This window comes from Phascolarctos cinereus, unplaced genomic scaffold, assembly GCF_003287225.1.
Source record: "Phascolarctos cinereus isolate Bilbo 61053 unplaced genomic scaffold, phaCin_HiC Scaffold_2;HRSCAF=192, whole genome shotgun sequence".
Taxonomy (NCBI): domain Eukaryota; kingdom Metazoa; phylum Chordata; class Mammalia; order Diprotodontia; family Phascolarctidae; genus Phascolarctos; species Phascolarctos cinereus.
In genome coordinates, this window is record NW_027555625.1 from 372,787,916 (window position 1) to 372,814,669 (window position 26,754).

General features: G+C 42.5%; 2 protein-coding genes across 9 annotated transcripts in view; one reads left to right on the forward strand and one right to left on the reverse strand.

Moving 5' to 3' along the window:
* The window catches only part of CYSTM1 (cysteine rich transmembrane module containing 1), a 169,996-nt gene extending 151,956 nt beyond the window's left edge, over positions 1-18,040 (forward strand). For all 5 annotated transcript variants that reach the window (XM_078150475.1, XM_078150474.1, XM_078150472.1 and 2 more), the window contains exon 3: positions 17,541-18,040. In XM_078150475.1, coding sequence (XP_078006601.1) covers positions 17,541-17,647 — 107 coding nt within the window. In that variant the 3' untranslated portion in view covers positions 17,648-18,040. The remainder of the gene's footprint in view (positions 1-17,540) is intronic.
* A 2,057-nt stretch (positions 18,041-20,097) lies between these two features.
* Positions 20,098-26,754, reverse strand: part of PFDN1 (prefoldin subunit 1) — a 64,645-nt gene continuing 57,988 nt past the window's right edge. Inside the window, exons 4-5 of one of the 4 annotated variants that reach the window (XM_078150476.1) lie at positions 21,323-21,456; positions 20,378-20,503 (exon numbers count right to left, since the gene is read on the reverse strand). In XM_078150476.1, the coding sequence (XP_078006602.1) occupies positions 20,473-20,503; positions 21,323-21,456 (165 nt within the window). In that variant the 3' untranslated portion in view covers positions 20,378-20,472. Of the gene's footprint in view, positions 20,504-21,322; positions 21,457-26,754 lie in introns of all 4 variants that reach the window. The other 3 variants (XM_021005205.2, XM_021005206.2, XM_021005207.2) reach the window with 3 other exon arrangements.

The window sequence follows — 26,754 nt, forward strand, 5'->3', positions numbered from 1 at the left end:
CTAGAAGTAGGAAAATTTACAGATGGAATTGGGGGAAAGCATGAACAAATTAGCCGAAGTTCTAAAGAATCTGTGATATGACCTATTTGAGACCAGTGTATACCAGGCATAGTTCCGGAAATTGTAAACTGTAGAAGTTTCTGGTGGCTGCTGCCATCCTCCAAGATGTTTGGCAGGGTGGGCGTAGTCAGTGAAGTGGTCGTTCCTCTCTGATCCATATCCACCAGAACACTAAAAACATTAATGCCCATGTGGGAGCTCCAGCATTAGAGGCTCTCCTGCTTTCCTCTGCATCCCTTGCCCCAGCTGGCTCTGACAAATTAGACAAAGTTTGTCTTGCTCTGTGGCTGCTAAGATCTGTTAGGCAGAGCTAGAAGAAACCTGGGAGCTAGGCCATCACATAACTACCTCTGTTGCATTCTCTTTTACTATTTCTTGGCCAAGATATAGAGTGCTTTGAACTGGGATAAAAGAGCTTCAGACTTATAGTCTTTCTACTCTCATCTCTTTGTTGCTCCTGAAACAACCTCAGGGGACCTACTAGGATAGCCTAGGACTAAGAGCTTTTTTTTTTCCTTTTTTTCTTCCTGCTGCCCCCATTTACTCCTTTTTTTTTTTTTAAAGAGGCCAAGTTAAAATATTGTCATCAGGGTCAGAAAGACCCGCAGCTTCTGCATCCTGTTGTGGGCATGACAGAATACCTGTTGTCTCAGTTTCTAGAAGTCAGGGTTTCTGGGTTCTTCTTTGAGGGCCTATTGTCTGTAAGGTGGAGGGAAAAGGGATGATGAATTCTAGTCACTTCCCAGCACCCATGAGGATGGGTGGCCTTTCCACTTAGAGCACTGAGTTTCTTGACCACTGAGCACCAGAAGACATTTCCCTCGAAGGCAATTAGTGTTACAGGCTGATCTCCTTAGGCCTGAGAAGACGGTTGAGTGGGCGAACTTGAGGCAGTTATTGAGTTCCAGGCCCATTTCTGTTTTGCAGCCCCAAGAAACCAATTCCCATTGATCTTTTATAAATACATATTGAGCCCAGCTCAGAATGGAATGCTGAATTGAGTTCAAGCATTAGCCTGGTGGTTGAAGGTGAAGTAGAGGCTGGAACTCAGCCGAAGCAGCCTTTACAAGAATAGCAACTTCTGAGCAAAGACAGTGTGCAGTGTGAAGGGGGACTCTTCCTGAGCTGGAAGGTGGGTGGGTGGGTGGGTTGGTAGAAGGAAGGAAAGAGGGACTGTCTGCCCAGAATCTTGTGGGGAGAAAGGGAGAGGTGGAGGAGGAATAGAGCAAATGCCCAGGCCCAGATCTTCTGGGAAAGGAACAAAGTACCTGGCCAGGTGAGAGGGTCTGTAAGCTAGTTCTGCCTCCCCAAGGAGAGTTGGCTTGCAGCTTCTTTTCTTCTCTGATCCTTTCTCTCTCTCCCTCTCTCCCTCTCTCCCCCTCTCCCCCTCTCCCCCTCTCCTTCCTTCTCCTCCCTCAGTGTACTTTCAAAGGAATGATGAGAAGAAAGGCTGCTAGGAAGCACTTGCAGCTTGCTGGACTCTTTTATGTTGCTGCCGCCTTATGAACATGCTCGATTAACCAGCCAGGACCTCCCCAGGCCAACCAGGGTTTCTACAGTTTGCCCTGACAGCATGCCCATTAGCCCTCATCATTTGGTTGCCGTAATAAATCACTAACATTGTAGAATCACCTTACTGCATTACAGGGGGACCAAAGATTAGTGTAACTTTTTTTTTTGAAACATTAAATTTTGTAATCTTTCTGGTGTGTTTCACATGATAGACCTACTATTGCTAGTGTTTATATGATCAGGTGAGTCTCACAGGTACCTCATTATAGACATCAAGGCAGGTGAATGATAAGTACTAAGGTTTGACATCAATGTTAACAACACCACTGAAAAGCAATGAATGCCACTGTCAGAGACACCTGGACCTCAGCATAAAAGTGCTGTAGCATCTACTTCTATTCCAGAAAAGGGTCCAGTGGAGAGATGTGTCCGAATAAAAAAGTCAGATCCCAAAGAGTTGGAAAGAGCTTTCAAGGCCATTTAGACCAGTCCCTTCATTTGACATATAGTAAACTTGAAATCTCATTTAAATTCAGTGAAGGTTCAGGGAAAAACCTATAAGCCTAGAGAAGATAAATACACAAGAGAACCTTACTGGGTCATAGGAAATACAAATATCGACCCCCAGAGTGAGGTGCTAAATAGGCTCAAGGAACTGAGCAGTAAGGCAGGAAACACAAAGAATATCAGAAATACCTGGGATCTGAAAGTATATCTCTAATAAGGGCAGAAATACTGAGAGGAATAAAGAAAGCAAACCCAAAATGAGCATCTATAGAGAGACAGGAGAATGGGGGTCAGGGCAAACAGCATTATGGGATTCCCCACCTTTATCATTTCCATATGGTAAAATCTGCTTAAATGATTTTGAAGAGGTGGTGGGTAGAAGGCGAACTGTAGTTCTACCTATTCTGTGGAGTGATAGAAGATACATCTATATGAGCTTTAGTTTTAAAGGATATTTTTTCTGGTTTTTTGTTTTGTTTTTTAAGTACTAGCTAGTAAAGTAATGTTTTTCTCCTTCTCTGGCAACCTTCTGAGTTACTGCCTATCAGTCAGTCAGTTAATAAATATTTATTAAGTGCCTGTTACATGCCAGGCACTGTGCTAAGTGATACAAAAAGAGGCAAAAGACAGTCCCTGCCTTCGTGACATTCACACTCTAATGGAAGAAGCAACAAACAAATTTAAGCAAGCTAATTGTAAACAGGACAAATAGGAAATAATTAAAGAGGGAAAGCACTGGAATTGAAAAGGGTTGGGAAAGTCTTCCTGTAAAAGTCGGGATTTTAATGGAGACTTCAGGGAAGGCAGTTGGCAGAGCAGAGGAGGGGACAGCATTCCAGGCACGGGGGACAGCCAGAGAAAATGCCGGGAGCTGAGAGATGGAGGGTCTTGTTTGTGGAACAGCCAGGTCAGTGTCACAGAACTGAAGACTACTGTTGGGGGAGTAAGGTGTAATAAGACTGGAAAGGTAGGAGAGGGCTACGTTATGAAGGGCTTTTGACTCCAAACAGAGGATTTTGTATTTAATCCTGGAGGCTATAGGGAGCCACTGGAGTGTCATGAGTAGTGGGGTGACATGGTCAGACCTGCATTTTAGGAGAATAAACTTCAGTAACTAAAGGAGGATGGATTGGAGTGGGGAGAAACGTGAGATAGTCAGACCCATCAGCAGGCCATCAAAATAGTCCAAGCAGGAGGTGATGAGGGCCTGTGGTATAGTGGTGGTGGTGTCAGAGGAGAGAAGGGGACATATTCGAGAGATGTTGCAAAGGTGAAATTGATGGGCCTTGGCAACAGCTTGAAGATGGGGGGGGGGGGACCGGTGAGAGAGAGTGATCAGTCATGGATTACCCCTGCATTGTGGCACCTAAATGACAGGGAGGATGGCAGTAATGGGTGAGGGCGGCACTAAGGGGAAAGAGTTCTGTTTGAGACATAATGAGTTTAAGATGTCTCCCAGACATCTGGTTTGAAATGTCTGAAAAGAAGTTGGAGATAACACTGACCACTGCTTGGAGCCTAGGACAGTTGTCCCAGTTTGCCTTCAAGCTAGCTTCTGCATTGGGAATACACAAATAAGTAAGTGCAAAGGAACTAAATATGATGTCCCAGCCGGACTCAGCATCCCAACAGGAAATGTAACATTTTAAGTTCAGATAGGTATAAGAATGAGAGCTAATGTAATTTTCTTTAATATAGAGTAATCCAAACAAGTATTCATAGTATTCTTTAACTGTAACTTCATTGTATATTGCCTTTAACAATGAAACAAAAAGGGGCAGCTAGGTGGCGAAGTGCATAGAGTACCGGCCCTGGATTCAGGAGGACCTGAGTTCAAATCCGACCTCAGACACATAATACTCACTAGCTGTGTGACCCTGGGCAAGTCACTTAACCCCACTTTCTAACCCTCCCCCCAAAAAACCAACAAAACAAAAAAACTGTTAAACAATAACAGTGAAACTTACGTAAATTCATAATTTCCAGTGAATTCTATGAACTGCCCAGTGGTTATCACTTGCTAACTAGCATTTCTCCAAGTAGTTTTTGAGAAATTTTCCTAAAATGACTGAACCTTAGAAGTTCATCTAGCTGTATCTCTCACTTCTGCAAGCATTCTCTTCTATAGCGCTATCTGCCCCCTGCTTGAATCTCCCATGATGGGGGACATGTATTTCTTCACAAGGGAAGCCGTTCCACTATTAGACAGCTCTCTTACACAGTTCTTATATTAAACTGAAATCAGCCTCCTTTCCATTTCCACCTGTTGTTCCTAATTCTGCCTTCTGGAGCAGCATGTTCAGCCCTTTCCTGCCTGTCAGTCCTCTGGGTATGTGAAGAGACAGCTCAAGGCCTTGTTTTGTCCTTTGCCCTTCTGGCTCAATGGCTCCAGGTTTCTCTCCCATCCTGTGGATTACAGGGTTTCCAGAATCTTTGCAAATAGAAAATCTCAAAATTCAGTCGGTCAGAGTTATGAATAAAGTGCTGTGCTGATACTGTGGTGTTAGTTTGCTTTATTGTCACAGAGTTTGCAACACCTAAGTTCCCAAAATATGTAAAACCAAGGCCGTTAGCAGTGTGCTCTCAGATCTCATGTACAATAAATAGGTACCATTTCTTCTGAGAAATATTTTACTGGGGCTTTGTTTTTTACATCATTGTTGCTTCCCAGTAGCCACCCTCCCAACCTTCCCTTGTAATAAAAGGAGTTAAGTAAACAAAGTAACCAATATAAAGACCATTTCTGACAGTGTTCTTCCTGTGGCCTTTGTCCTCTGGTTTGAGTTCTGGAAGATCATGGCACCTCTTAAAAGAGTATTTTCTGCTTCAGAATTTATTTCATCTTCCTGATGCTGTTATGGTTGCAAAACTTTTGCTGAAATGTAATAGGTCTCCTTATGAAGATCTGAATGGAGAGATAAGCTTTTGTTTGTTGGGGTTTTCTTTTTTTGTTTGTTTTTAGGCAATTGGGGTTAAGTGACTTGCCTAGGGTCACACAGCTAGTAAGTGTCAAGTGTTTGGTCTGAGTCCTCCTGACTTCAGGGCTGGTGTTCTATCCACTGTGCCACCTAGCTGCCCCGAGAGATAAGCTTTTGAAAAGCAATGACATTACCATGATATCCAACAGGCTTTCTTAATATAACATTGGACAGTCCATACAGATCTTTCAGTCCATCCCTTTCATATAAGGAAAGTTTGGATTGGCCCCTGTATGCAAACAATCTTAGCTTATGGCCTAATTGCTGGAATTGCACCATAAGATGGAGTTTTTATGAGATCTAATACCTCATAAATGCCGTTTTCAGCATCACTGGCCCTGATTTGCTGCTATATAACAGCTGACAATCTTTTCTTTTTTTCTTGTGCAAGGCAGTTGGGGTTAAGTGACTTGCCCAGGGTCACACAGCTAGTGAGTATCACCACCTCGCTGCCCCTACAATCTCTTTTTAAAATTAATAAACTAGCATGTGCCTTTTGGCATTTCTGAGAATCTGGACAGCATTGATTGTGCTTTATATTTCAGGGAGCCTTCTACCATTAGCCATGACCTAATCATTTCGTCAAGGCCAGTATCTCTTATGCTCATATTTGTACTGTAGGCTTCTTTAAGCTGCAACGTCCTTCTGGGGATTTTCTGTTATGTTTTTATGCAGAGGCTACAGTGTCACCAGTAGGTATCATTCTCTAACCATTCTTAATTCATTTTAGGAATTTGAAGAGTTTGTGATTCTTGGCTCATAACAGTATTTGTTTCTTGGCTAGCCACCAGTCACAATTTGTTTGAGCATCTTCAGTGATTATCATCCATTTTCTCTTTAATGTGCTGTACTTTATTTGTCATCATAAGGGAAATTATAATCATTCATATAGGCTTGTGCTTGAATCCCAAAGTCCTTTCTGTTGGTATGAGTTTAGTGCCCTCCGCAGAATGTTAGCAGTAAATGAGAGTGTCTGGCATATATGTCACAGGCAAATCAGTTTTATAACAATCATCATTCATCAAATCTGTAAGATACTTCTCTCAGGTGATTTGCTAAACATCACTATCAGGGGCTGGTGCTCTGCTTGCACAGGGATGCCGTCGACTTATTATAATATAATAACATTATATGCTTATTGAAATAATATGCTTATTAAGCCCCTCATGAACAAAACATACTAAGCACCTCTCAGGCTCTGTACATCTGGTTTTTACATCCAGATGCATACGCATATGCCACTGTTTTGTCGGTTGTCAATTCTGATGCAGAAAATTTTATAGGCCAGTTTGAGACATAGTACTTTACCAGTGAGTGGTAAATCTAGTGGGCATCAAAGTCATTGATGGTGCTCTTTAACAGAACCCTACGCTGCCTCATCTGTGGACGAATCCTCCCCATCAAGCAGTCGTCCAGTGCATCTGTAGTCAGAACAGACATTCAGCATCTAGTCTTCTCTGGAACAAAGACACCAAAGGACTTTTCTGTAAGTGGGATTCTGAGGTGTTAATTCCATTCCATCTTTTTTTTCTTTGCATGGCCACGTGTGTACAAGTTGAGTACTTAAATTCTTGACACATTTTTTAACTTTTATAGTCACCTCTTGGGATTTTCTTAGGACAGACTTCAAAGATAGATGCTTTACCAAATGGAAGCTAAACTTATATTGGCCAAATGGAGTAATGAAGGTATACTGTCTTGAGTGCTTTTCTGTTAATTAACTTCAACTACAAGATCTTGCCATCTAGCTTGCTAAAGAACTGTGCAGTTGCCAGCTGGGCCATATTCCTTTCGTATGTGTTTGGAAATACTCTCTATTGATTACTTTCTGGAGGTCTCTCATTTATGCATTATAGATCCCAAAATTATTATATTTCCTCATGGATAATGAAGATGATGATGATAATGATGATGATAACTAGCATTTGTATAGCACTTAAAGGTTTGCAAAGTGTTTTTCATGTATCATCTCATTTCATCCTTAAAACAACCCTGGGAGGTAGATGCCATTTAACAGATGAGAAAACAAGGTAAATGACTTTCTCAGGTTCACACAACTAATTAAGTGTCAGAGGCTGGATTTGAACTTGGGTCTTTCTAACTTGAGGTTCAGCACTGTTATCTACTGTACCACCTACCTCATAGCTATTAAGGAAATTGTCTGGTCGTTAGGGTCTCCTGTTTTAATCTCCTTTTAAGTCTTTCATCCTGCCAACTCTGAATTTTACTCCCAGAAAACAAACTGAACAGCTACAAGATGGGGGAAGCATAGTTAGATAGCAGTTCTGAAAAGGATTGGGGGGAGGGCGATTAGTGGATTGCAAGCTCATGTGCATCAGCAGTGTGATATAGAAGCCAAAAGAACTAATGCAGTCTTGGACTGCATTAAGAAAGGCCTACCTTCCAGGAATAGCAAAGTGATGGTCCCACTATACTCTGCCTTTATATAATATATATAGTACTCTGGAGTACTGTCCTTATTTCTGGGCATCACAGAATAAGAACAACATTTTATTCTGAGAAAGGGACTGAAACTAGAGAGTGTCCAGAGGAGGGCAACCAGAATGGTGAAGAGCCTTGAGTCCATGACATATCAAGTTCCATCGAAAGAGCCAGGATGTTTGGTCTGGGGAAGAGAAGACTCAGGAAACTCATGACTAGATATTTCAAGGCATGCCTCACAGAGGAGGCATCACACTATTCCAGTTTGGCCCCAGAGGGCAGGACCCAGAAGGGGAGGGGGGGTGGGGGGTGCAAAAGAGCTGATTTAGGCTTAATGTCAGGAAAAACTTCCTCCCAATTAGAGCTATCCAGCAGGGCAGTGGGTTGCTTCAGGAGGTGTCACGTTCCCCCTCTTTGGAGGTCCTCAAGCAGAGACTGGACAACCATTTATTATTGTTATGTGAAGTTATAATAGAGATTCCCTTCATGTACAGGTTGGACTAGATGGCCACTGAGTTCCAACTCTCAAGTGTTGTGATTCTGTGATTTTATTCACTAATTCCTGAACTTGAGTATTTTATACAGATAGTCTGCATCTGGATTTTTCATTCTCTGTTTTTTAATATCCAGCAAAGAGATTCTTGATTGTCCAATTTAAGCCTTATTTTATAAATGGTTAACATTATCCTGAAAAAAAGTTTCCCATCTTGCACATCTAGGACAGAGGTTCTTCATCTTTTCTTGTGTCATGGATGCCTTTTGCAGCCTAGGTGAAGAAGTTTATTGACTTGTCAGAATAATGTTTTTAACTGCATAAAATAAGAAAATTGCCAAGGAAACGATTATATTGAAATACAGTGATCAAATTATTTTGAAAAACAGGTTCATGGATTCCAGGCTGGCCAAGCACCCCTGCTCTAGCATGTTTCTTTGTTTCTTTAGCCTAGTTCATTTATAGCAAGTAGTCACAAAAAATATCACTATGGAATGTCCAGCCCTTTTAGCCTGGACCTTCACTGTTTTGGATGTCCAGAAATCTGGATCCAGTTCAGTATTTAGTATGTGTCTATCCTGTGTAAGTCCTTCATCACATACCAAACCCTTTCTCAGGATACGATTTCTGATGCTAGATTATTCCTTTTCAAAAAGAAACTCAGTTAATTTACCTGTGCCACAAATTCCTGGCCTGCTTTTATTCCTTGTGATTCTTGCATCCATTGTGATCTACTTTTATACTCTTTCAAAAGCTTTATGCTGCTTAAACATGCAGAATTCTTCTAATGTGAACGGTCCTTGTTTACTTTCATACTACCTCTTTCTGCAAAATAAGTATATTATAAAAGGTTTGAGGTCTTATATGCCAGATAACAGATAAATGAATAAAAAAGCATTTATTAAGTACCTGCCATGTGCCAGGAAGTGTGTGAGATACTGGATTTACAGATTCCAAAAAATGAGATGCCCATTGCCCTCAAGGAGCATACAGTCTCATAGGGGAAGACAACCCAAAAAGAAGAGTGGCGGCCAGAGAAGGTAATTTTTTTGGGGGGGGGAGGGGAAGGGGGCATCCCACGGGTGTAGTAAAGAGCCATCAGGCAATCAGTTGTCATGGCCTTTCCAGAAGCAAGGGTAGTATTGATTTGATAGCTGTTCCCACAGCAAAAGTTGGTTAAAACAGCAAGGTTGCACAGTGAGTGGGTGGAGTATGGGACCTGGAATCTAAAAGACATGAGTTCAAATTGAGATTCAGACCCTTACTAGCTGTGTGTCCCTGGACAAATCACTTAACCCTTGTCTGCCTTGGCTTCTTCACCTGTAAAATGGAGATACTAATAGCACCTGCCTTAGGATTGTTGTGAGGATAAAATGAGATAGCATTTGTAAAAAGCATTTTATGATGCTTGCAAAGCACTATAGAAGTGTTAGCTATTACTTTATCTTCCTGGAGCCATGAAGTCAACTCTAAAACCACCAAAATTTAAATTATGGCATCTAAAGCAATTCAGCAAGTATATTCTGAGCACCTGCTGTGTGCAAGGCACTCAGTTACAGGATCTGAATTAGTCTAAAATGATTTGACTTTTCAGTGTTTTCCTCAGATGATTTTCCATGTGATTTGTTTTTTAATAGTCATTTTCTTTCTCTTGAGCCTTTCAGTTCACTTCTAAGGGTCCAGTTTGTATCGTGGAAGAACGTGTTTCCAGGGATACATTTGTAATACTAATTTTTTTTTTGGTCTTATGTTTAAATATGATGCCCTGGTGCCCTGCCCCCTTCCAGTTGGCCTCTAGGACTTAGAGAATGAATGGGCTCTTAAATATTTTCCCCTCTGCCCATTTCTCAATGTGGGGAATTTGATTCTTGTTACTTACAAGTCTCCAGGAAAAAAAGGGAACTTTGAACTACTTGGAAACCCAGAAAAGATGCATGTTCTTTTTTTTAGTAGGGTAGTTTGTGGCTCCCAGACCACATTCCTGTTTATTTTCACTGTGATGACTCGAAGGAGAATGAAGTTGGTGGGCAAATTCAGGGCAACTTTAGTCCAATTCCAGTCCCAACAGTAATCAGCTCAGACCTACCTGCCTTGGTTTGTCTGCGTACTGTGCAGCTAGACAAAGGGGGACTTGATGAAAGTAGAGCTTTATCTTTAGTAAACTCTGTAACTTGGAGCAAATCACTTCTCTCTGTGCCTCAGCCATGGAAAAAAAAAGTCGGATTACATGATCTCTAAGGTATCTTCCGTTCTAATATTCTGTAATTCTAAGTGGTCTCAGCTGACTTAGCAGCACTTTGTATACTTTGGCTAGTATAAGAGTTCATCTGCTTTAGTTTCTTGTCCCTTAGGAGGCAAGGAGAAATTAAGTCTTTGTCATTAAGCAGATTAAGGCGATGAATGGCCAAGTCATTTCTGTCAGGTGCTTCAAAAGAGTTTCTTTCCCCATATTTCTAGGGGAGAAGCAAAGAATCATGGTGATTTGTGAATTTGAGTTTATTTTCTTCTATGATATGTTCTTCCTCTTTTTTTTTCTTTTCTTATTTTAGATGGTAAAACACAGAGACATCATAATTTGGCTTTGGCAGCTTTCTGAATAACTTGCAGCTTTTCTGTTGTTGTTGGTCATTTGTTTGGTTTGGTTTTGATTTCTTTGCATTTAGTACACATTTATCCCCGTTGGTCCTAAACCCTTTTTATTGCTGTAATAAATGATCTGCTTTGCACACATTAAGTGCTATTTAAACACAATCCTTGATCAATTGGGTTTTGTTTAATTTAATGACATAATACATTTAACATTTGATTTCATCTGTTGTGAATGCTTTAATAAATGTGTAATATAAACAGTTCATTTCTTGCACACCACATATCTAAGAGTTCAGGCTGGGTAACTTCTAAGGTTCCTTCCACCTCTAAAATTCTGTTATTATGTTGCTAGGATTTTCTTTCAATCTAACTGGCCCTCTAAAATTTGCTGCTTCTTTATGTCCAAACGAGTGTGAAAGGCCAGTCAGTCCCTCTGTTTCTACCCTTGATGTATCCCTTTTCCCCTTCCCCCTCACTTCTCTTTTGGGAGCCAGCCTCATCAATCATCTGCCCTCCCACCTTTCACTTTTACCTCTGCTGGCTGCAGACATGCCCTGGCCTATCCCAGCCTTCAAAATCTTGCCCTTATTCTGCCGTCCCCTCAAGCCATGACGCTGTCTCTCTAATCTGTAACTTTGCTCATTGGGCTCCTTGTGCTTTCTCCCTCCTCAGGCATCCAGCTTCCACCCCGGCATTGGATTCTCATTCCTAACTCAGATGGCTTTACTCGGTCCTCATCCGTTTGGATTTCTGGGCAGTTTGGGATAATGCTGACCACCCCTTTCCTTTTGGTTGTTCTCATTTCTTGGTTTTTGGGACACTGATTCTATCCTGGACCTCTTCCTCCCTCTCTGAACACTCCTTAGTTTCATTTGCTCCATTGTCCTGTTCCTGCTCCCACACTTTGGGGATCCTCCTGGGCCCTCGTTTCTATCTGTGCCTTCTCTCAGAGATCTTCTCTACATCTCTGGGTTCAGTTTCTTATGCAGGTGATTTGCTGATCTAGCAATCATCTCACTCTTGAATTCCAATACAAAAGAGAACTCACTCTCTTTTCACTAAAACACACCTCACCTCCAAACTTCCTTATATTTTGCTGAGGGCAGCACCATCCTGCAAGGAAGAACTCCAACTAGCATAAGGCAGAGATTTGCCTCAGAATGCCAGTGTCTTAGGACAGCTAGGTGGCTCAATGGATAGAGCTCTGGGCCTTGAATCAGGAAAACCTGAGTTCAGTGTAGCCTCAGACACTTATTAGCTGTGTGACCCTGGGCAAGTCACTTAACCTGTCTGTCTTATATATCTCCTGGAGAAGGAAATGGCAAACCACTGCAGTATTTTTTGCCATGAAACCCCATGGACAGTGTGGTCCATGAGGTCACCAAAAGTAGGACACAACTAAACACACACATGCTAATGACTTGGGCAGATCACATTTCTTTCCCGTGCTACAGCCCTCCACTGTTCTGGGCCGCCATTGGGCACAGCTGTACCTACCCATGGACAGGCTGCCCCAGGTGAAGTATTCCTAGTTCCAAAACTACTAAGAGACACTTGGGTCTGCAGTCTTACAGTTGTCCTTGCCTGTTTCCTCTTCCTCACCTTCCACATTCAGTCAGATGCTCATTCTTGTCCATTTTCCTCAGCCACTTCTCAAGTGTTCATCTCCTCTCTGCTACCATGGTCATCACCCCCGTCCAGGCCCTTGTCACTTCTGGGCTGCTGCATTGTAAGAGGTTTCTTCACTGGCCTCCTGGTTTCCACAGTCTCTCCACTCCAGTTTCTGCTCTACACAGCTGCCAGAATGATTTTCCTAAAGCACAGCTTTCACCATGTCCCTCCCCTGCTCAGAAATAATCTGTGGCTCCCCTTTTGCCCCTAAGACAAAATATAAACTCCACAGCCTTCTCAACAGGGCTCCAGCTGACCTGAGGTTTATTACATGCCACTTTACACATTCTACCTTCCAACCAAACCAGCCTGCTTGCTGTTCCGTGAACACAATTTTCCCCTTCCTCTTTAGCCTTTGCAACAGTCTAGAGCCCATGTCTGAAATTAATTCTCTCCTTACTTTTACCTTTCCCAAATCTTGTTCCTTTCAAAGCTCAGCTATATGCCACCTCCACCTTTGCCCTCTCTCAGCTGCTAACCACCCACCCCACCCTCAATTACTTTGTGTTTACTGTGTACATATTGCTTCCCAGATAGAAGGTAAGCTGTTTTAGGGATAGGGGTTATTTTGTTCTTGTCTTTTGTATCCTTAGTGCCTAGAACAAAACAGGTGTTTAATAAATGCTTGTCAATTGATTGGTTTGATAACTTAAGGTAGGAATTCAAAGATAGTCAAGGCGTGCTGCGCCCCCCCCCCCCCCCCCCCCCCGTCAAGGCCTTTAGGGAGGCACTGCCCTTCCTGGTGCTTGCAGTGAGGTTTCGCTGAGCAGCACTGCGTATGGGAATTTCTGTTCATGTATGTGTGTGTTCATTTTGCCCTTGTCTCTATGCTGGTGTTCCCTGTGTCTGTCCATGTGCGTTTTCTTCTGGGTAACTGAAGGAGCATATTCAGAAAAGTAGAAGAATAGGCTGGGAAAACAGCATGCCTGCTACCTTTGGACCCTTGACCAATCCCAGTCACTTAGTTAATCACTTGATATCACGACAAAACCTTTAAAACTTTAAAGTTACTGGGTAGGCCTTCTCCCCGCCCAGGGAATTGGAGCTGGTGGCTGCCAAACAGAAACCAGAAAAAATGCCTATTCCCCTTTCCATCTGGGTTATTTCACTAGTTGCAACTCTTCTCCTAGGATGTCATTAAGGTGGACAATGGACTGTGATTAAACTAAACTAAAGGAAGTGAGCTGGGAACACACTACAGTCTGGGAGGAGGACAATCTTCTCTCTGTTGGAGAATAGTTTTTGGTGGGATTATGGCCATGAGAGTTAGATGTATCCCTTACCTCAGGGCTTGTGGCTGTCACATAAAGGGGATTTCAACAAGGCACTGGGTCACCCTTCTTCTTTTGATGTGCTCTCTCATCATCCCTCTGCCATAGAGCCCAGCACAGGCATGAGCATACATTAGGAGCTGCCAAGGTCTGGCCTCTGTATACCTTTCCTTGCTTATCTCCCATATCAGCCTCCCTGTACTTAAGAGAAGGGCCCCTAATCAGGTTGGGCACATTACCAATAGAATCCCTAAGAGTGCCTGATTCTTTCCTTGCTGTGGTTACACTGACACCCCCAGGGAAAGGCCTGCTTTCCTAATAGCCACCTGATCCTGCTTGGTCTGCGGGTTCTCAGCTCAGCCCAAAGCTTTTGCTAGAAACGGTGATTCCGAGCTTCAGGCTTTAGTAAACGCTGAAGCTATACCCCTGAACTTGCTTTTCTGCTGTATGTGCCATATTGTCTTTCATCTCCACTTCCCTGTGCAAGGTGATGGTACCGCTGCTGTGCAAGCTAGTGCTAGGGCCATAGTCGTCTGAGGGTAGGTAGGGTACATGAAGGGACAAAGTGAATTTAGAAGCAAAGCAGGTAATCCTGAGTCTGGCCCCAACATAACCACTGTCAGGGAGCTGAGAGTCCTTGCTTTCCAGGGCCAGTATACAGGAACAGGAAAATACCCATAGTAATGCATCTTTTAGATAATCACCTGGAGCAGCAGTGGAGCAGGGATCACATATGGGCCACGGAAAAGACAAGCCCAAGGCTTCTACAGCCACGAGGAAGAGACAGAATACAGCATTAGGTGGAATTACTTTCAGGATGGCATCATATCACTAGTTCAAGTAAATCTGGAATTCCCCTCCTACCCCAGCTCTCATTCCAAGCATTACCCATGTAAAGACTGCTAACCTCTCCCTCCTTTCTTCCTTCTGGGCACTATACAGAGAGTGCTAGTCATTAGAGTGGAGGGGGGAGAAAGGAAAGAAGGGACTTCTGCTTCCTCTTGACCCACACACTCCTTTTCTGCTTCTTCTTTCCATTGTGGAGACATGGCATTGAGACTGAGCCCTCTCAGGGCGCTAGGAAAATAGTACTACCTCTTTCCATAGAGGAAGCTTCTTCACTAGATATTCAGGATCTCTGCCCATCGTCCACTACATCAGCTACAAGGAACCTCAACATGTTCCCTCTGCTGCCCCAGATTCCTTAGCTTACAAGTCAGGAGCAAACTCCAGGAGGAACTTGGGGCTGAGTTTTCTCTTTCCCAGTTACCATAGGACTTCTTTTCATCAGTGCCTGGGAGATGCCCATATGACAGCCAATGAAAGTACCCTTCATAGACCCATGGTTTGGCAGAATAAATTACATGTCTGTTTGGTCCGAAGGAAGTGGTAACATTAGGGTTCTCAAGCAGAAATTTACTTCCTTGTCCTGGGTTTCCATTTTAACCCATACCATTCCTTCCCCTGTCTTTGCAGGTAGTGACTTAGGGTCTCTGTAGATAGAACAGTGAGGGCAAATTGGGTATAAATTTGAGATCAGCGCATCAGGTACAACAACATAGGTTTTATTAGGGCATAAGAATAAGAGCGATTTCAAAAATATACCCTGCCTTCCACATGCTCTACTGAAGCCCAGGGCACTTCCAAGCCATCAGTGTCAACCAAAATTTCCCTTGATGTCCCGTCATGTTGTTTTAATTATAATTGACTGCTGAGAAGCTAAAACATAATTGGAATTTGGTTGCCAGGGAATTTGTACATACATTTTTTTCTTTTTTGCTTTTTGGTGAGGCAATTGGGGTTAAGTGACTTGCCCAGGGTCACATAGCTAGTAAGTGTCAAGTGTCTGAGGCTGGATTTGAACTCAGGTCCTCCTGACTCCAAGGCTGGAGCTCTATTCACTGTGCCATCTAGCTGCCCCCTGCCAGGGAATCTGACTGGACAATGATCAGATGCCTCTTGGCCCACAGACCTGGTCTTTCTCTTTAATGTTCTCTGCCACCAGTAGTTTAGCCCTCACCTGGGGTCTGGCTCACTATCTATTCGCCATCTGTCCTTAGTTTTCATGGGAGGTGTCTGGCTACCTTTAAGCTAAAAATTGTAATAAGGGTTTGGGTATTTTGAGGCTTGTAAAATATTTGAATAAGCTATGTATAGGTATAAAGCAGATTAAATTTTCAGCCTTCCCACTAGCCTCTGGTAGATGGATGTGGCATTCAACGTTTTAAGCCTGCCTTTCTCTTTGTAGTCACTGGCTGAACTGCCTCCACCTTTGTAATACTACATTCCAAAATATATTACATATATAGATTATGTAAGTCCACAAAACACAGATTATCAGACTGGACCAAACTGAGGGAGACCAGAGAGGAGAAAAATCTGTGGTAGCAAACAGGCCTTAGTCTCCCTTTAAGCAGTCTGCATTTACTACTCTGATTTTTGTTACAGTAGCTCCCTGATACAGCTGCTTACAGTTCAATGACTGTGACTGAAGTTGAGGAGGGAGACGAAAGAGGGCAGATGCCTTCCTTTAGGACAAACAGTATGTCAGATGGTAGTAGTTGGGATAGGAGTGGTAGCTTTCAGTCTAGCCTCATAGAGAGCAAGCGGGATGGATGATCCTTTTCTGAGGCTACCAATGAAAGGCCTTAGTGTGAAGGGCAGAGTCATCCACCACAGAGGAATCAGGGCTATGGGGTGAGACCATGTATGGCGATCATTACATGGTGACCCGGCCTCAAGCCAGCATCTGGCTAGAATCATAGGTAAAGGGTTGCCTTATGAATCAGGCAGTCTATTTCTGGGAATGAAGGGGGAGGGAAAGGCTCTGCCTGAAGTTCAGGCAAGCAGTCATACACAAGAAGGGAGCAGTCAGTTGTTTAGTGTTTGTAGAAAGGAGGGCATGTTAAACTCTCCAAACATGAGTAGTTGAAAGGCTCATCTGTCCATATTTTATTCTCATAAATTGTCTGCGCAAGATGAGGCTGAGGTCTTGATGGCCAGGAGGATGAAATAGATTGTTGGAATTCAGCTTTGGAATGGTTATGTGGACACATGTTATTGGGAGGTGATTCGTTTCACTGAACCAGAAGTAAGGAAACTTGTATTCTGAAAAAATGCTCCAAAGCCCCTCTTTCTCCTTCTATGCAAGACTCAGCTTTCAGAGGAATGATTCTGCAATCTTTACCTTTGTTCTGAACCCCTGGCCATATAGCAGCACATCTCAAACTTTTTGGTCTCAGGATCCCTTTACGGTCACTCTTAAAAATTACTGAAGACACCCCCTACCCCCATTTCGTATGGATTAAATGTATCATTATTTACCTTATTAAAAATTAAAATATCTTAGTTTCATCACCAGTGTGTTTCCCCCAACCCCACCCTCTGAAAGCATCTCAAGGAGCCCCCAGTGGTCCCTGAACCACACTTTGAAAACTGCTGCCTTAGCAGAGCTTCTTATATAGGGTCCCAACCCACAGTTTAAGAAGTGCTGAAGGGGTCTCAAGTGGAAAAAGTTTAAGAAGCCCTGCCCTAGAGTACTGTCAGCAAAGAGGGTTGGAAGATTGTAAGAGGTTCAGTAATAAAATAACTTCTTCCAGTTGCTGTGTTCCTTTCAGTGTAACCCAGAACTCTTTTAACAGGGAAAAAAAAAAGATAAAAATAGAACAGAGACAAAAGAGGAAAGATAAGAGTTGCTGAATTAATTTACTAGTGAGAATGAGGCTCCGCTTCATTAATGCTTGTTCAGAGTTAGAAATCATCCCTTTGTGGTTATAATAGCCGAGTTGCAATTTGTTATTTGTCTCTCCCTTTGAAGGATGCAAGAGTACCCAACTAATGACAGGGCATCAGCCATTTTGTGTGTATGTGGCAACTCACATTCATTAACAATCACCAGTTTAGAAGTGGTAAGCAGAGAAGACCAAGGCCTTGTTGTTTCTGTTATGTCCTCCAAGATACATTCATTAAAACTTAGATTGCATTTTTTTCTTATGCTTTCTCTCTCTTCTCCCCCAGTGTATGTGGTGGAAGACCAAAGACGAGATGACACAGGCCAAGCTGCCTGCCTCACAGCTTGCTGGACTGCTCTCTGCTGCTGTTGCCTTTGGGACATGCTAACTTGAACAGCCTCGACCTCCTTACCAGAAGGCTTTGTATCCTCAATCGATGGAGTTCTGAGTCCTGATCTCTTTCTACTGCTATAATGAATGACAAGTTCTGCACACATATCTCAACTGCAGCATAATGGAATCCTAGATTAGAAGTGATTTTTTGCTGTTTAATTTAATTTAGTGACATGATCTTTCTAATGTTCATTTTCTAATTTTTTTGTCGTACTTTAACAAATGTGCTAAATGATTTTTTTGGCCAAAGGCTTGAATATGAAATTTATATTTATCATTTTAAATTGTACTGTTCATGGCAGTGGCAAAATATGCAACAATACAAGCCACTGAATGATTTCTTTCCTAACTCAATGTTTCAATACTTCCTTGTCAATAAATTTTTCAAAAGTCCCAGTGTTTGTATTGATGCAATTCTAGATAAGACCAGAAATCAGAACCTCGGCGTATCTTTTCATTAGTATGAGTTTCTCTGTGTTTCTGGATAATACCGTAGGCACACACTGAGGCCAAGTAGTGTATGTGCTTAGACTCCAAAACCACTTCTGTTCATATTTCATCATTTAAAAACCAGGACAAAACTTTTAAAAAATTTCATCACTGGCCTGCTTCCAGCCTAATGACTGAGTTTGTGGTTGCCGTCTAGAAGATACCTCACCTTTCTATGTTAGTTATGTCACTGGCACCAAACTGGGTGGTAGGCTAGGATGAAGCCAAGGAAAGCGTCCTTGCAACCACACCAGTGCTTAAGACTAGCAACGGAGCTCCTCGGGCAAGTTAACCGATCCATTCTCATCCCCCTGTGCTTGCAGTATGCTTTCTGCTCAGCCACCTCAGAGCACCAGGCATGTTATATGCCAGAGTGCAAAGAGCACTAGTCTAGGAAGTCGGGGAAAACCTAGCTTCTAGTCCTCACCCTATCACTAACTATACTGGGTGACCAGGCAAACCACATCACATCTATCCACCTAACAGAGTCAAATGAAGTGCAGAATATAAACTGCTTTGCAGATTGCTACTCAAATATTGTGTGAGAAACACAACAGACACTGTGTTTATTCCCTTTTCTTCACCTCTGACACTAACCTCTGTTTCTCTCTCAAGCCTGCTCAGAGGCCCCTGCTGCCCTGATAAACTGTATTTTCTTTCTTGAACCCCTGGAGCTTACTGTCTGGCACGCTGCTTCAGAGGCAACACTGGCCCTTACTGTACCTTAAGTAACTGAGTATGTGGCTAAGTGGAGTTTGCTTTTCATTCTCACGATGGAAGCCTCCAGAGAGAAAACAAAGTCCCTGCTCTAACACTATCTTACAAAACATCTGCCCTCCAAGTGGTAATTTGATCCCTGAGTAATATTACCAAGTTATAGTATATATCCCAGCTCTGGCCACCAAGTGGCACCAAACCACTGCTCATGAGGCAAAGCAGTAAGGAACCAACTCAAGACTAAGGAGTCAATCTGAAGTTTCTCCTGTGTTCCCTGCTGCAAACGCTTTATTTGATCATACCTGGAAGCGGCCCCTCTGATAGAAATGTTAACAGCAAATCCCTACAGAGGTAGGGCAGGGAGTACAGAGAAATGATTCCTACTCTGCAAAGAAGACTTTTTCCTTATTCAGAAGGGGGGGGGGAATCACATCGTCACTGCCTCCAACAAATTCCAAATACTTATGCTTTCCCAACATTGACAAGGACATTGCAGTGTCAAGAGGCTCACTGTGTAAAGGAGATGACTATGGACCCCAGCCTTTCCTCGGACAGAACAACTAGCCTCCCTATTCTTATTTTATTGGAGTCCTAGCCCCAGGTCTTGCTGTCTAGAATACCAAGTCTGGATGGCAAAATCCTTTCCTATTTGATGCTGGTAGGCTCCAATTCCAGCATAGGCCCCCCACTGGAAAAATCTATTACAACCCTTATTTTCATCCCCTGTAGCCACAAAGGTTCAAAATCTGAAGAATGAAGTCACTTCCCTGCTTATTAACCTGGATAAGTAGACCCCTAACTCTCTTCCCTTTCATGTGCTATATTTAGAAGCAGGGTAGAGAAGTTTCTCAGGAGCTGAGGCTTACTCAAGGCAACCAAAAAGAAAGAGTGGGATTATAGGTAGAGATAAAGGAGGATCACCGGGGGATACAAAGATCTCATTTTCTTGGGAGGATCAGAATAGAATGTTAAAGCTGAAGGAAACTTCAGATCAACTTTCTCATTTTACAAAAGTGGAAACTGAAGCCTAGGAAAAAAATAAAATGAGGAAGAGAAGAGGGCTAAGCATGAGAGAAGGAAAACTTGGGACAAAAAGCTGAGGAAGCAATAACATTCAGTAGAAGAAATTCGGACAGCAAGAAATCTTGATTATTGAAGAATTATAGATTATAGAAGTATAGTACCTTTTCCTCCCATCCCCTGAGTAGCAAACCCCTTTAGTCATAGGAAAAGCAAACTTGAAAGAAGGGGATGGATACCTTTTATTTGTTTAACAAAACTGGTAACATTGGAGTCACTGAGCAAGGGGTACCTCCTCTGCCCAGGGCCCTCCTCCTCCTCTCACCCTCAACAGGTCATAATCAAGCCCCAGGCCAAGGATGTACAGTTGGCTCAGCCAGAGGTGCAGGAGGTCACCACGGTGAAGGCAGCAGCCTAACAATGGTCCAAATAAAAGCAAGAGTTTCCAAAACGTCCTCCAGGTTAAAGCACACCAGAGTCTGCTGCTCTGCCCTACCACCAGGAGCAGAGGAAGGGGGTCGAATAAAGGTTTTCTTGTGGTACATTTTACTGTGCCCTTCTGGCCATCAGCATTTCCCGAATGTTGTCCTCTGCATCCTTCACACTGCGCTCGAGGTATGATTTTCTCTGCTGTAAAGTGGGGGGAAAAAATACCATTAGAATCAGGGTGTTGGCAACCCTTGATGGACAATGAGGTCACATTTGTCCTTCAGTCCTCCAAGGATGTCCAGCTACTTACTTTATGCCATATCAGGCTAGGTAGGTACCTTCACCTTCCTCCAGTAAAGTACTGGGAGCTTTGGTGGGGCCAGCTGCCTCCATTCCCCAAAACCTTCTCTTCTCAATGCCCAACATGCCATGCCTGAAGGCACTGACTCAGGTGGGCCTGAATAATAACAGGAACTGTTTTTCTCAAAAGCCAGTTTGCCCAGCATGAGGGAGAAGACTTGGAAGAAGTTTAAGAAGTCAGAATGATTTTAAGTGCTTAACCAAAGATACAGCAGAAGAGGGCTGGGGAGACGTAAATGCCTGACTGACCAGGAGTGAGGGGTTACTTGGCACAGGAAATATAAGACTGGCAGCACAACTCTTCCCCCAGAAGGAAGTTAACACTAAAAACAAGTGTCTCGAAACACTGAGGCTGTAGCAGACAGACAAAGGCCAGGAAATTCCAGGACAAAGCTCCTGCCCCACAGCAGACTGTCTCCTCTCAAGGTTTTCCATGGCCTGGGCCAGGCGCCTGATGAATGCAATAGCATCAGCAGCACTAAACGCTGTGCCGGGCAAGACCAGCTGGTCTCAGAACACCAAAGTTATATCACACCTCACTACCAAAACTTATCATTTAAAGCTGAATTCTACTACTTTAATTAAATTACCACATGCCAGAAATCTAGAGCAAAAAGCCAACAGACAATTGTGAGTTTAAAGGAACCTTCAGAAATTTACTTCTCTTTGGGTCCTCTGGCTAGAGAGCGATTTCTCTCAGCTTTTTCCTTCAGAAGCCATATAAAAGAGATATAAGAAGATCTGCTACCTATGGACATTCCAGATGTCTCCATCTCCTTCTCTGACCGCAGATCCTAGATAACAGCAGAAACAAAAACTACTTAACTCTCATCACTTCCCAGGGTTCAAACTTTTTTTAGAATCCAGTCCCAATTATGCCACCATCCTCAAGATCCAGATCTCTGGAGATATTTAAAAAAGAGTCCTCACACCAACCCTGTGATGAACAGGGAAATCCATACTGCTAATGAGAAAACCGAGAGGCACAAGAAACTCCTCCCCCAACCATTCCCTCTTTAGAATATTTTCTCATTGTCTTTGTCTAAAGTCTGTTGTGACTTGATTAGCATATCTTACCAGGCCTAAAGGTCAAAAAGACAATGCCCAGCAGTGAAATCTTTTTGCTTCATTCTTATTAAACGTCTTTTTAGTTTGTAACAGTGGAGGCCTTAATCGGCCCTGGATAGAATCCTCCCGGAGACTGATCAAGGTAATGGTTAAGCTATGGGAACAGTACCCCTTTCCCCACCCTAGACTGGGCTGAATAGTTTTTGGGAAATGATTCTTCATTGTATACTTCATTGTATACAATTGTACTTACTATAGGATGAATCAAAAACTCCGCCCTTGGTAAATCCTCACTATGGAATTTTGTCTTTGTTCTTGAACCTAAGCGCTCTAAGTGAAATGGCTTGGGTCAGAGACTTTTATAAGCAAGATGGAACTTGTCCCTTTGTATTTCTCTATAAATATGCTCAGGACTTAATAAATTTTCTCTAAGAGACCCACTGGCCAGGACGCAAAAGTACTGAGTTTTTGGGGGGGTTTTGTTTTTGTTTTTGTTTTTTTCATAGAAGCTGAGAACTAGCTCATGGACACGGATAGAACCAGTAGTGTAGAACCACGGTTTCCCGTAACTCTGGTAGACAATAAATATTTATTAGTGCCTACATATGTGCCAGGCATTATGCTATGAGCAGATCATGATGTCTCCAAGGAGGGGAGGATACATAAACCTCTCTCCACAACACCCACTAAATTAATGGTATACTCTATAATCAAATTCCTGGGAATTTAGGAATGCAAAATAAAATCTGTCAGTTAATTAACTATCTGGCATGAAGCACAAGCACTAATCGGGGCAAAGGGAAATAACTCCTAAAAAATTTACCTTGTCAGGAATACTTTACCTTCTTTCCCTTAATCAAGTTCTTTCCCTGCTTCACTTTTCCCCATGTCCACCACATATCCTCCTACCCTACCACTCATTAACCAAGCATTTGGGCATTTACCCATAGTGTTGAGTATTGTAATGTCTGTATGTACTCATGTAAATTCTGTAGCTTTTGTCCTGTGTTCCAGTGTCTTGTCTGTCAAATTCCTTTATCTTTAATGCATCTCCTTTTTGTGTACCCCAACAAGACCTTGAACAAAGGGCTTAATAACTATTGTATAGTGATCATGATGATCATGTAGGGGCTGCAAATGTATCACTGTCACTAAGGATTTTCATTTAATTACATGAGTAAACATGATACAGACATATCAGTGCCATATCACAGTGGGAATTTAAACTTCCTCTGTTAGCTACGGAAAGATAAACAACCCTTAGACTTTGCTTTTGATGAGTAAAAAAAGGAGCTTAATATAAATAACTCCTGACACATCACTAAAGAATGCACTGCAGAGAATGGGAGTCGCAGCTCAGAGACATCACCGTGTGCCATCTGGGCATCGTGTGCATCTCAGTAGTACAGGGGTCAGTGAGTCAGAGACCAGCACAGCTAAGCAATCCGGAGACTGCTGGACCACCACACACTATTCTTATGCCCAACAGTTTTCTACACTACATTTCAATAGTCTTTTCATACCAAATCATCACAACCTCTTCCTAGAGATGGAGGGAATCAACACCCCACTGCACAGTAGAACCCAAAAGTCTGTATAATGGAAATCAGAAGCCCCAACAATAAAAACAGTAGAACACACTGAAATGTTGGTATAGTTGTTATAAGGATTTTTCTTTTTCAATGGGGGAAAGAGGCTGGAAGGGGACAGAATTAGAGGGAGAGAAGGTAGGTTTTCATTACCTGAAAAAACAATTATTCTTAAAAATGGATTTTAATTAAGAATCACCAAAGGAGATGGGGGGAAAAAACAACAACAAGGGATCAATGGTTGTGGTGGTCTCTCCCCTTACTCTGCACATATTATTCCTAAGCTACAAAAGAGCTATGAGATGTCTCTTTAGAAAGCAAATAGGTATGTAATGGTCATGGGGATATACGTGGTGCCCGCTCCTGCAATGAGTCCTTTAATGTGCCCAACTCACATAAACTGGGACAGCAGATCAGACAAGCCAGGCGTTACTCAGTCCCACAGATGGCAATATGAAGAAGATTCCAGCAAATCCCCTAACTCAACTTTTTTTCTGGAAATGACTATCGCTAGGAATGGCCTCCCCTAACTTCTGAAGTTATAACGCTTGTATCCATAGCATGTTCCTTCTGTCACACTATTACTGGGAACTCCCAAATAAGGACTAACACAGCTGTACCCTCTGGCCCTTTATCTGACCTGTACTTCTGAGAAGAAAAAGCACTAAACACAGCTGAATACACATGAGAACAACTGGGCTATGTAATTCTACCATTTGAGTCAGAGGTTCTATTTAGAGATTAGTCTGTAACTGGCTTAAGCAGAAATATCAGAGGTAGTCCTCCAATTAATGTCTCAGCACTTCACTAAATAGAAGTAAATATGTCTTTCAGGTATCATCTGCTACATGGATGCAAACATCATGTTTTTTAAGAGTAATTTCCACTGCTCACTTGCTCTTAAAATCCTGTACAATTAAGAGATCAACATTCTGCTCTGCACAACTTTCCTTATGGTCACTAAATCACAAACTGGTTTCAAGGTACAAGTACATAACTGAATATGTCCACATTCCCAGACCTTGTTACTCTGAAATTAAATGTAACCAGTCCTCCTTTACCCTAACAGTATTCTTTATACTGATGTTATAAACAGTGCTTTCAGCGAAAAGAACAAACAGAGTCTTAATCCACTTCTCCATCAGATTTTTCACAATTCCATCAGCAAAGTCTACTAATTTTACTCTATTTTAAAGCTCTAGGTTTCAAATGCATGCTCCACATTCATTTAATTATCAGGAAAAGTGCCCCACTGATTTCCTGATGGCTAAATGCATGTGCGTATTGAAGACATAAATGGACCTCCGTGATACTGCCCTTCAACACTTGTCCCTTCCCGGAAATGGTTTTCAGTGTTTCAGATGCCCCATAATGCTCACTTCTAAGCATGCCACTGTTGTTCAGTTGTTTCAGCTGTGTCCAACTTTGTGACTCCATTTCGGGTTTTCTTGGCCAAGATACTGGAATGGTTTGCCATTTCCTTCTCCAGCTCATTTTACAGATGAGGAAACTGAGGGAAAGAGTTCAGTGACTTGCCCAACTAATAAGTGTCTGAGGCCAGATTTGAATTTAGGAAGATGAGTCTTCCTGACTCCAGGCCCAGTACTCTATCCATTGCAACACCTAGCTGCCATAGCACAAATTTAATATTTACTGAAATGAATACTTCAAAAATTGTAAAACTATTGGCAAATCAACCTTTCTCTGATGGGGAAGAGGGGACCCTGAAAGTTATTAGCATTTCATCATAAAGAAATATAAACTCCAAGTGGACTCCCAAAACACCATTCCAATTCCCCTTGGGTGTCGGTCTAAGGAACATTGGAAGAAAGATTCTACCTAAAGTCAGCTGCAAAGGCTACAAAAAAACAGGAGAAGCAAAGAGTACTGTACAAACCCCAGAAAACACTCTACATCAAGATTATCCTTTAAAGTGCTGGAAATCATTTGCTCTCTTTGTTTAGTACATGACTGACATACTAAGCACAATTCCCACAGACTCATAAACCCTTTTCTTCAGCAAGTTTTCTGATTGGCACCAAACGACCAGAAACCACAAACCTCTGGGTGCACTGACGTGCTCACAGTGCCTTATGTCCTGACATGAAATACTGAGATTTCCTGTGGGGGCTCAAAGTGATCAAGGGGAAATGGACATTCTTGAAGTCATTGCTCATCAGCCTGTGGTTCCTTTTTCTAAGAGTCATCATGCAGAGGGTTGGTGTTTCATTCTTACAATTGGAATCTTCTCATGAAGGAAGAGGCTAAAGTCTCTAGAACTTTTCTACTATGACACAATTTCTCAAATAGAATCCTGATGTAACTTATCTTGTGATATCGTCTCAGTGGACTTCTTTTTCTAGGAGCTCATTCTCTTTCTAAACTTAATACTTCCATTTTATTCCTTAAAGGCTAATCAGGGGAGACATGAGTCAGAGCGGGGTGGATAGGGGGTGTACATCTTAAAATCCTTTTTTTTCTGTTCCACGTTTCTATCCTTCACCTGAGTGATCTCTAGAAAAAAGCAGATCCCCCTTACTCTTAGCAAAAATTAACCCTTGGTTTTTTCCTGGCTGTCTTTATGCTTTCCCATTCTGTGGAATGGCCCAAGCAGTTACTTCATTAAAAGATGGTATCTGCAGCCTACACAAATGAATCAGTTTAATCACTTTAGCAACATACCAAGACTTGCCTGAAGGTTCAGAAGGCACACAGGCACGCGCGTGCACACACACACACACACACACACACACACACACACACACAGAGTGGGGGATTGTTTTTCAATGAGGAGATACACGTAGTAAAAAACCAAATGGGGAAATGAGAATGTCTAAAAAGATAGGAAACGGGAACAGTCATGGGCAGGTCAGATCAGTGCACAGCTCTGAGAGTTAGGACAAATATAACCATTTAGTGCCCAAAAGGGCAGAATTTGGCAAGGCAGGCAGAATGAAACTAGGAAAGGAATGAGATCTTAATTCATTTCAGATCCAAACAAACTATGGCACAATGAGTATACACTACAAGATAGACCCATCCTAATAAGCTTCTTGAGATTATGGTTAACCTAGAGAACTCATCATCTACAACAAACTTGTCAAGTACCACTCTACAGCTGAAAGAGGCTGGGAGATAACTATATAAGTACCAAAGGGAAAGAAAGTGAATGTAGGTGATTCACTGGAGAGTTAAAAAGTGTTTAACCAGAAAGGAGCCACTGTGACACCCTATCCAAAAACAAAACTCAAACAAAAAAAGACCTGCCTCTACAGTGAGAAGTTATGAGTTCAAATCCCAACCTCTAATACTACTACACATGTGCCCCGGGAAAGGCAATTAACCTTCCTCAGTTCCCTCATCTGTGAAATAACAGGGCTATGCCAGCTGGCCTCTGAGGCCTCTCCCAGTCCTAGATCTGATTCCATGATGAAC